At 41.8% G+C, this 13,935-nt stretch overlaps 1 protein-coding gene across 6 annotated transcripts in view; it reads right to left on the reverse strand.

The window, feature by feature from the left end:
- WWP1 (WW domain containing E3 ubiquitin protein ligase 1) overlaps positions 1-13,935 on the reverse strand; it is a 131,571-nt gene that overhangs the window by 36,397 nt on the left and 81,239 nt on the right. For all 6 annotated transcript variants that reach the window (XM_061123831.1, XM_061123829.1, XM_061123830.1 and 3 more), the window contains 5 exons: positions 7,619-7,714; positions 5,219-5,393; positions 3,305-3,359; positions 3,136-3,220; positions 2,878-3,006 (listed from right to left, as the gene is read on the reverse strand). In XM_061123831.1, the coding sequence (XP_060979814.1) occupies positions 2,878-3,006; positions 3,136-3,220; positions 3,305-3,359; positions 5,219-5,393; positions 7,619-7,714 (540 nt within the window). The remainder of the gene's footprint in view (positions 1-2,877; positions 3,007-3,135; positions 3,221-3,304; positions 3,360-5,218; positions 5,394-7,618; positions 7,715-13,935) is intronic.

Below are 13,935 nucleotides of genomic sequence, written 5' to 3' on the forward strand. Positions count from 1 at the left end.
TAGAATTTGCAGGAATACAGATGGGGAGGGGGGAGATAGGCATAATACCTATAATATAAAAAAAAATATAAAGCTGAATTGTGTCATGACACCAGGATTGGCACCAGGACTTGTCGCGGATGGTATATATTGCTTTTTCTACACTTTTTCTGGGGTTATACTTTCCACCACATTTTAGATTTTAACCATGTATTAGAGTGCAAATATTAAATGTTATGTTATATTAAAAAGTTAGTTAAATATGAAAGTCTATGACTATTTAAATAAAAACTTCTTGCTAACCCTTAAATCCAAGGAGGGGAGGACAAGAGGCTCTAGGTAGAAGAGACAGGAAAGGATATTTTATCACATATTAAAGTTAATTTGAAATAAAAACAAATACTGCTGAAGAGAGTAAACAAAGCAAAACTGAGCTCCTAGGAAGCGATGTCCAGGTCACCCAGCTCAGCAGGTCAGTGGGGGAAAAAGCAGGGTGGCCGGCAATTAGTGGAAGTGCTATTCACACTGAGAGCCCTGGGTCTTTTGCCCACTAGCGATAGCCTACGAGACAGGCATAAAGAACTTTTACATTCCCAGGGAACATTCTGCAATGGATGAAAAATGTTCTCTTCTGTTGTCAGGTTCAACTGAATTCATTCAACAAACATTTACAAAATGCACAGTATGTATCCTGGCACTATTCTAGATAGTGAGAGTATTACTGGCTAATAAAACAAACTGAAAAAAAAAATACCTCTTTTTGTATAGTCTATGTACTAGTGAAGAGAACAGACAAGAAGCAATGAATAAGTAAACTATCCATTTAGTGTTAGAAGAGCATAAACGTTTCACCATTCCCGCTCCTAAAAAAGGGGAAAAAAAGATGAAAAAAGGACAAGGAGTGAATTGGGGAGAAGAATTTTTCAACTGTGAACAGAATAAACAGAGTGGGATTCACAGACAAAACAATAAGCAGAAAACATGGAGGGCGTAAGTCATACAGGTACTACTGGGTGAAAGCGCACACCAACCAGAGGAAATCAGAGCCCAGATGAGGAAGGCTCAGCTGTCTGAGGTACAGCTAACTCGCTAGGGAAGCTGAGGCAGACTGAATGAGGAGAAATGTCACACGTGAGGCTGACAAGTTAAACGGGGTCAGATGCTCCAAGGGCTTAGAGGCCAACGGTCAAGTACTCTGCGGAAACCATGGAAGGGTTTTGTGGAGTAACTTTTTACTTAAAAGAAAAAAAAGTAAAAAGTCTTGTATGGGGGACAGTGTTGCGTGAAGTGTAGGTAGAAAGCAGAGTGGTACTCAGAGAAACACTCCAGGTGAGAGACCACGGTAGCTTGGACCAAAGTGACGGCAGTAGATATGGTGAGACACAGCTGGTCCTGAATACATTCTGAAGCTGAGGTAACTGGAACTCATGATGGACTGTATGTGACGTGAGAGAGAGAGTAGTCAAGGACAATTCCAAGATTTTTGGCTCAAACACACCTAAGAGTGGAGGTCCTTCAACTGAGATGGGAAATATCCCAGGTAGAATAAGTCTGACTGATGGTAGTTATCAGGAAGAAGTTAAGAATAGCTATCAAGTAAGTAGCAGCAAAATTACAAGGGAAATGCTAGAGAAAAATCTGTGAGCTGGATAAGATTCACCAAGAGAATGAGTACAGACAGCAGAGAAGAGAGAGCTGAGGAGGCACTTCGGGTACGTCAGTGTTAACAGGCTGACAGGAGAGCAGGGCCCCCTGTCACCCACAAAAAGGAGGAGGAAGAAGACAGACCAGACACGCAGAAGGAAATCAGGAGGCAGCGTCCCTGTACTACTTCTGTCAGGAGGGAGAAACTTCCTTCAAATACTCCTGACTGTGTCAAATTAGACAGAGCTGTAAACCACCCCAGGGACTAACCCAGTGGAGGGCACTAGTCCCCTTAGTGAGGTTAGTTAGCGTCAGTGAAACTCCCTTGTTGTTGGTTTGAGAGACAAACTAGAAACAGCAATTACACAGACATGTCTTTCAGGTAGTTTTCTTGCAAAGGGAAGCAATAATAATGAATTCGCCATTAAATGGATTTACGAGGTGATGAGTCATGGCTTTCCACTTGCACTTGTTCATTTCTAATCTCAGAGAAGGAACAGCTGATGGGAATGACACTGCAGAGAAAAGATGGATGGTATGAAAATCACTACTGGAGTAGCTAATCGGAAGAGGGAAAGACCTCGTGCACCAGCAGAGGGATTGGCCTTTGATAGAATAATGACAATTTACCTTCAGGATGAAAAGGGAAGACAGATGCTGACTGGTAGAGAGATGTAACTGTAGGAATTCGTGAAAAACTTTCATGGCTGCTTCTGTTTTCTTAGTAATATAAAGACATCACATCTAAGAGTAAGGATGAAGGAGAGACCTTTCAAATACTTCATTAAGCTATTTTTACCAGGAAAGCCATGCTGAACGTCTCAGTCCCTGAGGCTGCAGAGGCAGAATGTGACTGTTAAGAGCACAGACTCTGTGGACAGACTGCCTTGGTCTGAAACCACTTCCATCACTTGCTGTTCGACTTTGCATGAGTCAATATGCTCCCTAGGCCTCCATTTCCACACTTGGAAAGTAAGAGTATCAACCTCAAGCAACTGTTGGAAGATAACAGCTAATTTATATAAAGTGCTTAGAAGAATCCTTGGCACATTAGTAATCACTAAATAAATACCTACTATTGTTCTTAAGGAATTATATGCCACAAATCCACTCTGTAATACAGCAGAGCAAAACACGTATACCAGATTATTACTTGTGTAGATTTTCTTGATACATAATGTAAAATTTGCTTGAGGCTAAATTAGAAGTCAAAATTTACGTTCTCATTAAACAGCATCTCAGAACTTCACTTACACAGATGACTTCCCATTGCGAGGATCTTTGAATGTTGTTGTTCTTGTATTATGATCAACAAAGTACCTCACACCTTCCCGGGTATACCGAATTTCCCAACCTTCTGGCAGCGGTTCTTCATTCTGCAAACTAAAAGATAAAGTTAAAGTCACACAAGGTGAACATTATTGAGGTGCTAAAAACGTCTGAATTGAGGTTTACTTGATTCCGTCTTCCGACATGCAAGATCACTTAAGTAAGGCTGTAGTATATACTTACCCTTGAGTTCTGGGATCTTCCCACTGGGTTGTTTTTGTGTTATGATTCACGAAGTAAACTCTGTCTGTTGAATCCACTCTTTTTTCTAAAAAATAGAGTGAGCATGGCATTTAATAACTATTTGCTCTATATACATTTCAATATTTTTATCAACAACACATTAGCTTACCCCAGCCTGGTGGCAAAGGCCCGTATGGGTCATTTTCTGCAGCTAACATTGAAGCCTGATTGGAGAAAAGGATTGGGAGGAGAAGTTAAAAAAAAAGGTTTTTAATATAAAAGCATAAACTAAGCACTTGTCTGAATCACATTTAATAGTCATTTTCTAAAAAATATGATAAGGAAATGTGAATATAGTAATTTCAAGGCACAAAATCCTAAAAATGTGATGAATCAAGAGGAGTTAAATAAGCGATAAATTAGTTTTTCTATAATGATTTAGAGATAATGTATCAACATCAGCACGTTAACCTCTTAGCCCTTCTGTAACAGTCCATAAGAGTGAAATGACATGAGGGAATAACATACAGAAAATTGTAATGTTTAAATGAGGTAACATTATTTGCTGAAAAACAATATAATTACCACAGCTCTCTTTAAAACAAATGTCTACTAACATAATAATATTAAATTCCAGAATTATCTTTATAAAAATAAACTTTTACCTTTGTATTAATATACTTTATATATTCAAACACACATAAAAACATATTAATGCTTACATATTATGACAACTCAGAAACATATTCAAAAGAAAAGAAACATTTTTACCACCAGTTTTTAAAGAAGGACAAATAAAAAATTATTACCTGAAAAATCATTTAATGATAAAACACATACATCTTGATAAATATTTTATAACTTCATAACAGATACTATGAATTGTACTCAATATCATTTAGACAACTAAATTTCAACCTTAGGATGTTCTGTTTGTGCAGAAGAACATACTTCTGATGCACTGCTGCTGCTGCTGCTAAGTCGCTTCAGTCGTGTCTGACTCTGCGACCCCATAGACGCAGCCCACCAGCCTCCTCCATCTCTGGGATTTTCCAGGCAAGAACACTGGAGTGGGTTGCCATTGCCTCCTCTGCTTCTGACGCACACCATTACCTAATTCTGCCCTATTTCCCCAAGGTTTTCCAGATATACAGCAAAGTCCAACCAAAACAAATGCACACACACAACCTGTTTAGTACATACAGCTAAAGGAAGGAACATTCCCACAGATTTCTGCACAAGCTACTTAAGAACCAAGAACGAATAGCATGAGAGGCTAAGCAGGCTGGGCTGGCCCACCCTCTGATGGCCAGAAAACCAGGAGAATGGACCAGCCTTCAAATGGGAACTTACTACTTAACCTCCCCAAAATGCATAGCTGAATGAGCCTGCCCGAGGCAGGATTCTGAAGAGCTGTTTTGTGTGTCTTTACTAATTCCTTTGCACATTTTGGGGTTTCAAGCTGCTCTAAAACACTACCTGGAGATGCCCAGTACTTGAGATTTATACTTTCTACTTCTTGAGATCAAATCTATTTAAACAGAAGTCCTCTCCCCATCCCCCAAACTCTTGTGGGCGTTTGCTTATGGCACTAAATCACCAATTGATCAAATTTTCAGACAGCATTACATTTTTTTGGACAAAACTATCTCCGATCCCAAGAATACATATTTAGTGGGCCAAAACAGATGAAAGCATTTCTACAAACCAGGGATGGAAACAGAATAGCTGGAATATGGCAAAACTGGCCTTAAGTAAAGTCAGGAGGCAACCAGTTTTGTTTAAAGCAAACAAAATGATTATAACTCAAAGTAGAAGATTGGGAACTAACCAAGACAAATTATATTATTAGTAAATTGCATTTATGAGACTACCTCTTAATAAGGACAAAATGAGTGTATAGCTATGTAAACTAGGATTAAAAAAAAAACTTAAAGTGCTTATGTATATCAGAAGTGTTAATTATTTACTAAAGATCAACTAAAAAAGATCTTGCAATCTCTAACATTTAAGAAAAGTCATCCAGGGAGAAGAGGGAAACGCTGGAAGGAGACGACGCGCTGACACCGATGCCCCGAGTTACCGAGTACAGGTAGCGCTGGTTGAACTGCTGCATGGCGCCCTGCAGCTGGCTCCGCTGCGACTGCCACTGCTCGAAGTTCCGCACCGACTCCATGGTGGGCCGCTGCCAGGTGGTCGTCCTGGTGTTGTGGTCCACATAGTATACTCTTCCCCGGTCATCCACTCTTCTTTCCCAACTGCCAAAAGTAAACGGAGTGGCGACAAAAATGAAAATAAACAGTAATCTCTTCATACAAGAAACTGGAAAGCACTTAGGTAATATGTTACCTAAATAATTTAAAAATCAAGTCCAAGAGATGATAAGTTTAAAAGAATGTAAATACTGATATTCTTCAGAAAATTTATGAACATGTAACTTGCTATTTAGCTAAACTACCTTCCCGTTCTTCCCATACATGATTTCTAAGGACTGTCTAAAAAAAGAGGTCATAGATTGAACAGTATCAATGTGACTACTCTCCCTCTTTCTTTGATAAACATTTACTGACTGCTAACTGTATACCGCTGGAAGAAGCACAAGCTGGAATCAAGATTGCCGGGAGAAATATCAAAAACCTCAGATATGCAGCTGACACCACCCTTATGGCAGAAAGTGAAGAGGAACTAAAAAGCCTCTTGATGAAACTCAAAGAGGAAAGTGAAAAAGTTGGCTTAAAGCTCAACATTCAGAAAACTAAGACCATGGCATCTGGTCCCATCACCTCATGGGAAATAGATGAGGAGACAGTGGAAACAGTGTCAGACTTTATTTTTTTGGGCTCCCAAATCACTGCAGATGGTGACTGCAGCCATGAAATTAAAAGACACTTACTCCTTGGAAGGAAAGTTATGACCAACCTAGATAGCATATTAAAAATCAGAGACATTACTTTGCCAACAAAGGTCCGTCTAGTCAAGGCTACGGTTTTTCCACTGGTCATGTATGGATGTGAGAGTTGGACTGCGAAGAAAGCTGAGCGCCGAAAAATTGATGCTTTTGAACTGTGGTGTTGGAGAAGACTCTTGAGAGTCCCTTGGACTGCAAGGAAATCCAACCAGTCCATCCTAAAGAGGATCAGTCCTGGTGTTCATTGGAAGGACTGATGCTGAAGCTGAAACTTCAGTACTGTGGCCACCTCATGCGAAGAGTTGACTCATTGGGAAAGACCCTGATGCTGGGAGGGATTGGGGGCAGGAGGAGACGGGGACGACAGGGGATGAGATGGCTGGATGGCATCACTGACTCGATGGACATGAGTTTGGGTAAACTCCGGGAGTTGGTGATGGACAGGGAGGCCTGGCGTGCTGCGATTCATGGGGTCACAAAGAGTCGGACACGACTGAGCGACTGAACTGAACTGAACTGTATACCGAGCAATCTGCCTCTATCATCCCTGCCCATGTAAAGGGTTTTAACTCAACTTGTACAGCTTTTTAATCAACCTTCTGTGGCCACGCTGCTGCTGAACTGAAGTGCAGACTGAGCCATGCCATTCCGCCTGTCACCGTCTGCTGGCACAACAATGAACCCAGTCACCATCTCAGCCTCACCTCCCTTCTCCAGCCTCACCCTCACTTTCCTTTCTTTCAAGGGACCCATATGAGGGGCCAAATCCACTCCTGGCGGGCCCCAAATGTGTCAGAGGCCTCATCCCGTCATGCCTGTTTCAGTCCTCTCAGAACGGAATACCCTCTCCACCAGCCAGAAGACTCCCTGGCCTCCTGGACCCCTACCCTCCAGGGTTCAGTTCACCTCCAGTCAGTCTGTATTCTTAATTCATAAGCTTTCGATATCCTTTCAGCAACCAGTTTCACAAGATAACACACTTGTTCCCTTTAATTTTCTGGACTTTGAATATGTTTATACTGGTGAGCTCTGAGTTGCATCTGGAAGGACTATTAGTGAATACCAGCCTAACAGCACAAGTTTTATTTAGTATGTAATAGGAATGCCTCTTCATTTAAAATGCTCTATTAACTTCAGCCATAATTAATACAATTTTACTTGTAACGATCTTTTAGATAATAATTTTGAATAACACTAGGATCTCTTATGTAAATATCACACAACTGCATAGTTTAGATCCCTGTTTATGAAGAAACATACACATAAACTGCCCTAAATATGACTCTCATTCCTTAAAAAAATAGCAAGGACTGACACTGGATCAGAAGTCTGCAACTCCTCTCAGTAAACTCATGCCAATGTTCGACATCTCTTAATCTCCTGAGGAAGCCCTTCAGACTAACTGTAAATGAGACACAGGGTAACAAATCTCATTTACTGAACGTTTACTATTCACAAAAGCAAATCAAGGAAACATAACATGCAGTAGGAAAGAACCACTTTATATTGCATTAACTGAGCTTTTAAAATTCCACACATGAAACACAGCTGAAGCCGGAGAAGACATTGCCTTACCCTGGAGGCAGAGGCTGTGGCCTCTCCCATGTGGTCGTCCGTGTGTTATGATCCACGTAGTAGGTTCTACCGTGAGGATCTTTTCTCTGTTCCCACCTTTAATAAAAATACAGAAATAAAAGAACAAGCTAAAGACAGTCTGAAGAACAATTCCTTTTTTTCTTTTTTTATGATTCCTTTTTATAAGCCAAAAAATTACAGATATGTTTTAAAGCGTCATATTTATACACAAAATGAAGTTGTTTCTTTTGGGCTTTGTAAGTGCTTAATTATTCCCTTTTCATTAGCAGTACTGGAAACTTCCCAGCTTCCCAGGGGGCGCTAGTGCTAAGGACCCACCTGTCAATGCAGGAGACATAAGAGATGTGGGTTCGATCCCTGGGTGGGGAAGCTCCCCTGGAGAAGGGCACGACAACCCACTCCAGGATCCTTGCCTGGAGAATTCCACGGACAGGGGAGCCTGGCGGTCTACAGCCCATTGGGCCGCACAGACTCAGACATGACTGAAGTGACTTACCAACAACAGCACACACTGGAAACTCAGTAAGCTCATTTAGCAGAGGAAGACAGAATAACACCCAAAGTTTTTTAAAGTTACTAATTCACAGAATTCCAAATCGTCACAAAACAGAAATTTAATCAAGGGCTGAAGAAACTGTCACCCTAATATCGTGCCCAAAGGATAAAATGTCAACAAAGTAATATCTGTTTGGGGCAAATGAAAAAAATGCACATCTAAAAGATTTTAGCAGAAACGGCATTAAAGTATGGAGTGAGACAGTTGCCTGAAAACCCCCTCTTCCATCTGCACACAGGGTCTTCTTTTTGTGTATGTCACCCCTCTCCTGTCTCTGGTGTGCCTCTGAGTTTAAGCGCACCCTAATTTATCTTCCTCTGCTCCATCTCAGACACACTCCACCTGTTCCTGCCCCCACCCTTGTTCTCTCCTCTGCACTCCTTCATTTCTCCTCTCCACTCTCTCCCTGGCATGGCACAGAAGAAAAAACTTTAAATGTTAAAAACAAAAACTTCATATTTCTGAGTTTAACATTCTTGTTCTCAGCTGAAAGTAGAATAAATGGGAAACATTTTCCTCTCAAACATGAGGATTCAATTTAATTTGACTTCTTTTTAATTAGAGAAAAGTGAAACTGAAAGTTGCTCAGTCATGTCCAAATCTTTCCGACCCCAGGGACTATGGCCTGCTAGGCTTCTCTATCCCTGGGAAAGAATACTGGACAGGTTGCCATTTCCTTCTCCAGGGGATCTTCCTGACCCAGGGGTCAAACCCTGGTCTCCTGCATTGCAAGGAGTATAATGTAAGAGGAGTGTAATGTACATAACTGAGCGTACCATCCATAAAACGGGCTCTGACGCCGTTTTCTAGTTTGATCCTAAGTTAGCTGGAAATAGTTCTAATTTAATATTCAATATTCAGTAAGCACTTAGGTTCCAACTATAATTCTAGCCACTAGTTCTTAATTTTTCCATATCACTTCCAGATTTCAGGGTTTTCCTCCACATCATATGAAGACCCCCTTCTGGATATCATCTTTGTAATTTTCTGCATTCCACTCATTAGATCACACGAAGGCAGCCTTTTTCTGTGAAGTACTAGATAGTAAATACTTTAGACTTTGTGGGCTAAAAGGCAAAGTCAGGACTATTATGTAGGCACTAACATAATAAGAGCAAAAACTCCTGTCATGCCCCACTGCATCTTCCTGAGGTAGGTCACCCAGGCTGTGGATGTGCCATGTTCCCGCCCTCTGCTGACAACATTCATGGAACAAAGAACTCCTGGCCGCAGTGGAGGAGCCTAGTCAATTCCACCACCCTCCCCAGTGACCAGGATCTCAGGGTGCTTCTCCTTTTCCCCTGGCAGCTGGTCCACAGGGAGGCAATTTGCTGAACTGTCACTCCCAGAGTGAGAGTTTACCTTTTGGGGCAGGAGCAATGCCGAGAACAAGCCCCAGTGCATGTGGGGTGACCAGAGCTAATGTCAGGCAGCAGTGAGGAGGGAAGGTGCTGGCGGGGGAGACAGCGGGACAAGGGTAAGGGGCTTGCCCTGGGCCTGGCCAGGGCCTCAGTGACAGCCAGCTACAGCTAAGCCCGCGCGTCCTGCAGCAGTGATAGGCTGAACTGCTCAGAGACTAGATCATCCCTGCAGTGGAAATTCCTAAGACCCCTTCAAACAGCTGCAAATTACCAGGCCGAGTGATGGGACTTCCCAACAGAATTCTTCAATTTCAAGGGGATAAGTGCTAATTTATAACTGCTACATGTCACCTTCAACCATAATACTGTCCTGTCCCTACTATTCAGATACGGGTTCCGTATCTCACATATACACATTCCTAAAACTTACTGCTGAAAAAGACCTTACTTAAAAAAAGGAAAGGAATAGTAAATGTGGGAGAATTTTGCTAGATGTATTATAGTAAAAATGACAGGATGTAGTTACTGACTGGGTAACGACTGGGCTCTCACAAACCACAGTCAATAGGTGCCCCTCTCCGCTGCTGCTCGGCTTGCTAACCTCTCTGCTGCCCACCCTTTATGTCACTCTCATTTTTTAAAATAAAAAACTACTTCTCAATACTGGGTCTTTTCTGGCTTGCTTCTACCAAACGTTCCTCTTTCCTTGTGTGTTCATGCACTTGCATGCACTAGTTCTCACTCTTTCAAAGAGTTTTCTATCACATTTCCACCCATTCCATTCACTCCATCACACAGAAATCGGAATACAGCTCTCCTTCCCAGAAATCATTCTGTCAAAGGTCAACAATAAATAATCTCTTTGTGGCTAAATTCAATGGTGCCTTTCAGCTCTCATGTTACTTGAATTTTCAGTAGGTTTTGACCTTGTTAACAATTTCCTCCAAAGCTTTTACAAAGCCAGGGCCTTTGCCCAACTGCTCTCACTCAAAATCACCGCATCAAGCACTAGTTCACTTATGTTTACTGAGCACCTGCTACATGGCAGGTGTCGTTTTAGGCACGAGGGATACAGAAATGGACAAAATAAAGCTCCCTTTTCAGCATAGTAGAGAGAAAACTGATAAACACACAAATATACATGACATAATGACTTAAGTGTTGAAAAGTAATACAAATAACATCATACTGATTAAAAGGACCCTACTCAAGAGTTTATACTGATTCCATTTATGTGACGTTCCACCACAGAGAAAACTAATCTATAATCTATTGTGGAAAAATACTTGTAGGGAGGAACAGCGTTGCCTCCCTAAAAGTGGGAGCAGGATTGAACGAAAGGGGCTTGAGAGAACTCTCTAAGGTGATGATAGCACTCTCATCGTGATAAAGGTCTGCATTATTTCCACCTGTCGAAATGCATCAATGACACACTTAAGACTTAGCATTTCTATGTAAACTTTACCTAAAAATTTGTAAACAAATACTAAACTCTAGTGAATGACATGCAAGCTGAAGTTTTGAGGGGCAAAATATACAACTACAACTTACTTAATTAGACTTAAACATCAGACAAATGGAGAAGTGCAGAGATATGTGATAAAGCAAAGAGAGTAAAATATCAACTACAGAACCTAGCGATAGACAGATATACGGGTGTTCACTGTAAAATTCTTTATATTTTTCTGCATGTTTGTAAATTTTCTTAACAGAAGGTTGGAAAAAAATAAGGCAGGGGTTGGGGACAGGGACTGGGCAGCCTGATTTGAGGGAATCAGGAAAGGCCTCTGGAGCAAGGTAACATTTGGGCAGAGACATGCACATATCTGAGGAATAACATTCCTCACAGAAGTCAGAGCAAATGCAAAGGGCTTTATGTAAGACCACACTGGGCATAACCCTCCAGGCTAGAATAGGCTCCCTTCAGAACACTCGTAATTCTGGGCACTAATGAAATAAGTCACCAACGAGATAAAATACAGGAACTAAAAAAGATTTCTGAGGAAAGAGAGAAGATGATGTAGATTTGAAAACTGCTAAGATGGTTACAGAAGCTAAGTACTGCCTAAGCCAGAAGAACCAACCTTGGCCCCACTCTCGCATTCCACCTCCCACAGCAACATCACTCCAGAAGACTAGCATCCACCTTGGGGCAGTCTATTTTAATTTCTCACTGGGGTTAGTAGCTTCTAACCTTTTCAGGCAACAGCTCAGAGAGTAAGAATACATTTTACATGAATGTATCTGTTCGTCCTACGCTGCTATTTACCTACAGATTTTACACAAACAAAAGTACACCAGAAAAACAAACTTTCAGGAAGCAATGTTTACTTAACACACTCCAGGTTTCCACTCTGGTCAATACTGATTTACTTTATTATGTTTTCAAATGCTGGTCACAATCTATTAACTGGCTGCAACTTGCAATTTGAAAATCACTCATCTAGATTCCTCACTCATGTAGATGCCTACAAAAGTCTCTTCATGCAAAGTTCACATACAGTGGCTACAAGCACGTGGAAGCATTTACCTGGCCCCACAGAATTAAGTTTATGTACTTATCATTTTAAACAGGAATGTGCCCACTTTTCTCATTTATAAAAGCCTGGCTTGTTTTGTTCTGCTTTGTCTTCTTAACTCCTCATCTGTCTATACCACTTCTAGAACAATCTTGAAATGCAAAAATGACTGTGCCACTCCCCTGCTTAAAATTCTTGTATGTTTATTCACAGTTCTATGGGGAGGGGGGGACTCCCAAAGCTTTAGCAGGCATACAGAACTCTTCAGAGGGCTGTTTACTCTTCTGTACTACACAGTCTGCTTCCTCAAATGCTCAACTCAAGCTGTAACAAAATACCACTTCCTGAGTTGTTTATTCATTTCTGGGTGTCAGAGATCTGAACATGCAGTTAGCTCCACTGAAAATGAAACCTTTCAGCACATGTGCCTTCTTCATTGCTTTGCTAACGCCTATTCCTGTTTCAGAAACCACGGAAGGGTCATCTCTGCCAGAAAGTATTCTTTGATCTCAGTATCACAGGGTATCCTATTAAACCCCCTCTTCACATGTTCCCCCCCACAGCACCCTAAACTTGGATGTCTATCTTAGCTTTAATTAAATTGTATAGTCAATGACTATTTACTTATCTTTATCTTCCACCAGATCAGAGGTTCTTGACAGTATGGAAAGCTTCTTATATATCAATGTCATAAGGGCAAACACGTGAGACCAAGATAAATGACTAATGGTAAATTGTCAAAGAGAAGACAAAGGAACAATGAGAGATTTTTGAGAGGAAGGAAAGATACTACATGGCCAAAAATGCTTGCAGGAGACAGTGGAGATTTCCAGTAAGTGGATAAAAATAAGCTCAGAGAAAGGTCTGGCCTGGACATATAAATTTAACAGCTAAAATGATGGGAGAGTACAAGACTCAAGAGAAGCACCCATTCAGGAGCAGGCCAAAGCCTAAAACCACAATGAGGCAACAGGCAAAGTCACATAAACCAGTAAGGAGCACTGAGAAAAACGCAATTCAGAGTCAGAAAGGGTCTGGACACAGCAACTGTGACGGGAGGTGAGGGCACTGAGGCAGAGCCCGCTGGAGGCGTGTTTTCACAGCGGCGAGAGGCGGCAGTTCTCACTGCTGTAGCCGGCAGGACTGTAAACACTGTCCTGGGTACAGCACACCGTGCGCACCGGGGGTCCCCAGCTCTAGGGCCATGGACTGGTCTCAGTCCCCGGCCTGTCAGGAGCTGAGGCGTGCCGCAGTGGGGTGGAGAGGACGCATCTCCATCTGTATTCACGGCTGCTCCCGACAGCTCGCGGTACCACCTGCAATCCGCCTCCTGTCAGATCATCAGCAGCATTCGATGCTCAGAGGCACTCGAAACGTATTAAGTAAATATGGGAGAGGTGACCAAATGGAATACACAGAATATTCTTTAAAGAAAATCATAGGAAGCTGAATTACTACTGTGCAAAATTAAAAGATGAAGAATTATTCCCTGGTGGCTCAGCTGGCAAAGAATCCGCCTGCAATGCGAGAGACCTGGGTTTGATCCCTGGGTTGGGAAGTTCCCCTGGAGAAGGGAAAGGCTACCCACGCCAGTATTCTGGCCTGGAGAATTTCATGGACTGTATAGTCCATGGGGTCGCAGAGAATCGGACACTACTGAGTGACTTTCACTTTCAATGAAAACCTGAGTTTATAACAGTGCTTCTCAGCAGTCTTACTGGATCGCTCCCAGCACTGAGTACAAACTGAGAAAAAAGATGGCTACTTGCTTCAAGCTTAGCCTGGGGAGGCAACAATAAAGAAAGCTAGAGAACTGAGGCTATTCTACACAGAGTCACCGTCACTCTTCTCTAAAAGTAA

Source organism: Dama dama, chromosome 21, assembly GCF_033118175.1.
Source record: "Dama dama isolate Ldn47 chromosome 21, ASM3311817v1, whole genome shotgun sequence".
NCBI lineage: Eukaryota > Metazoa > Chordata > Mammalia > Artiodactyla > Cervidae > Dama > Dama dama.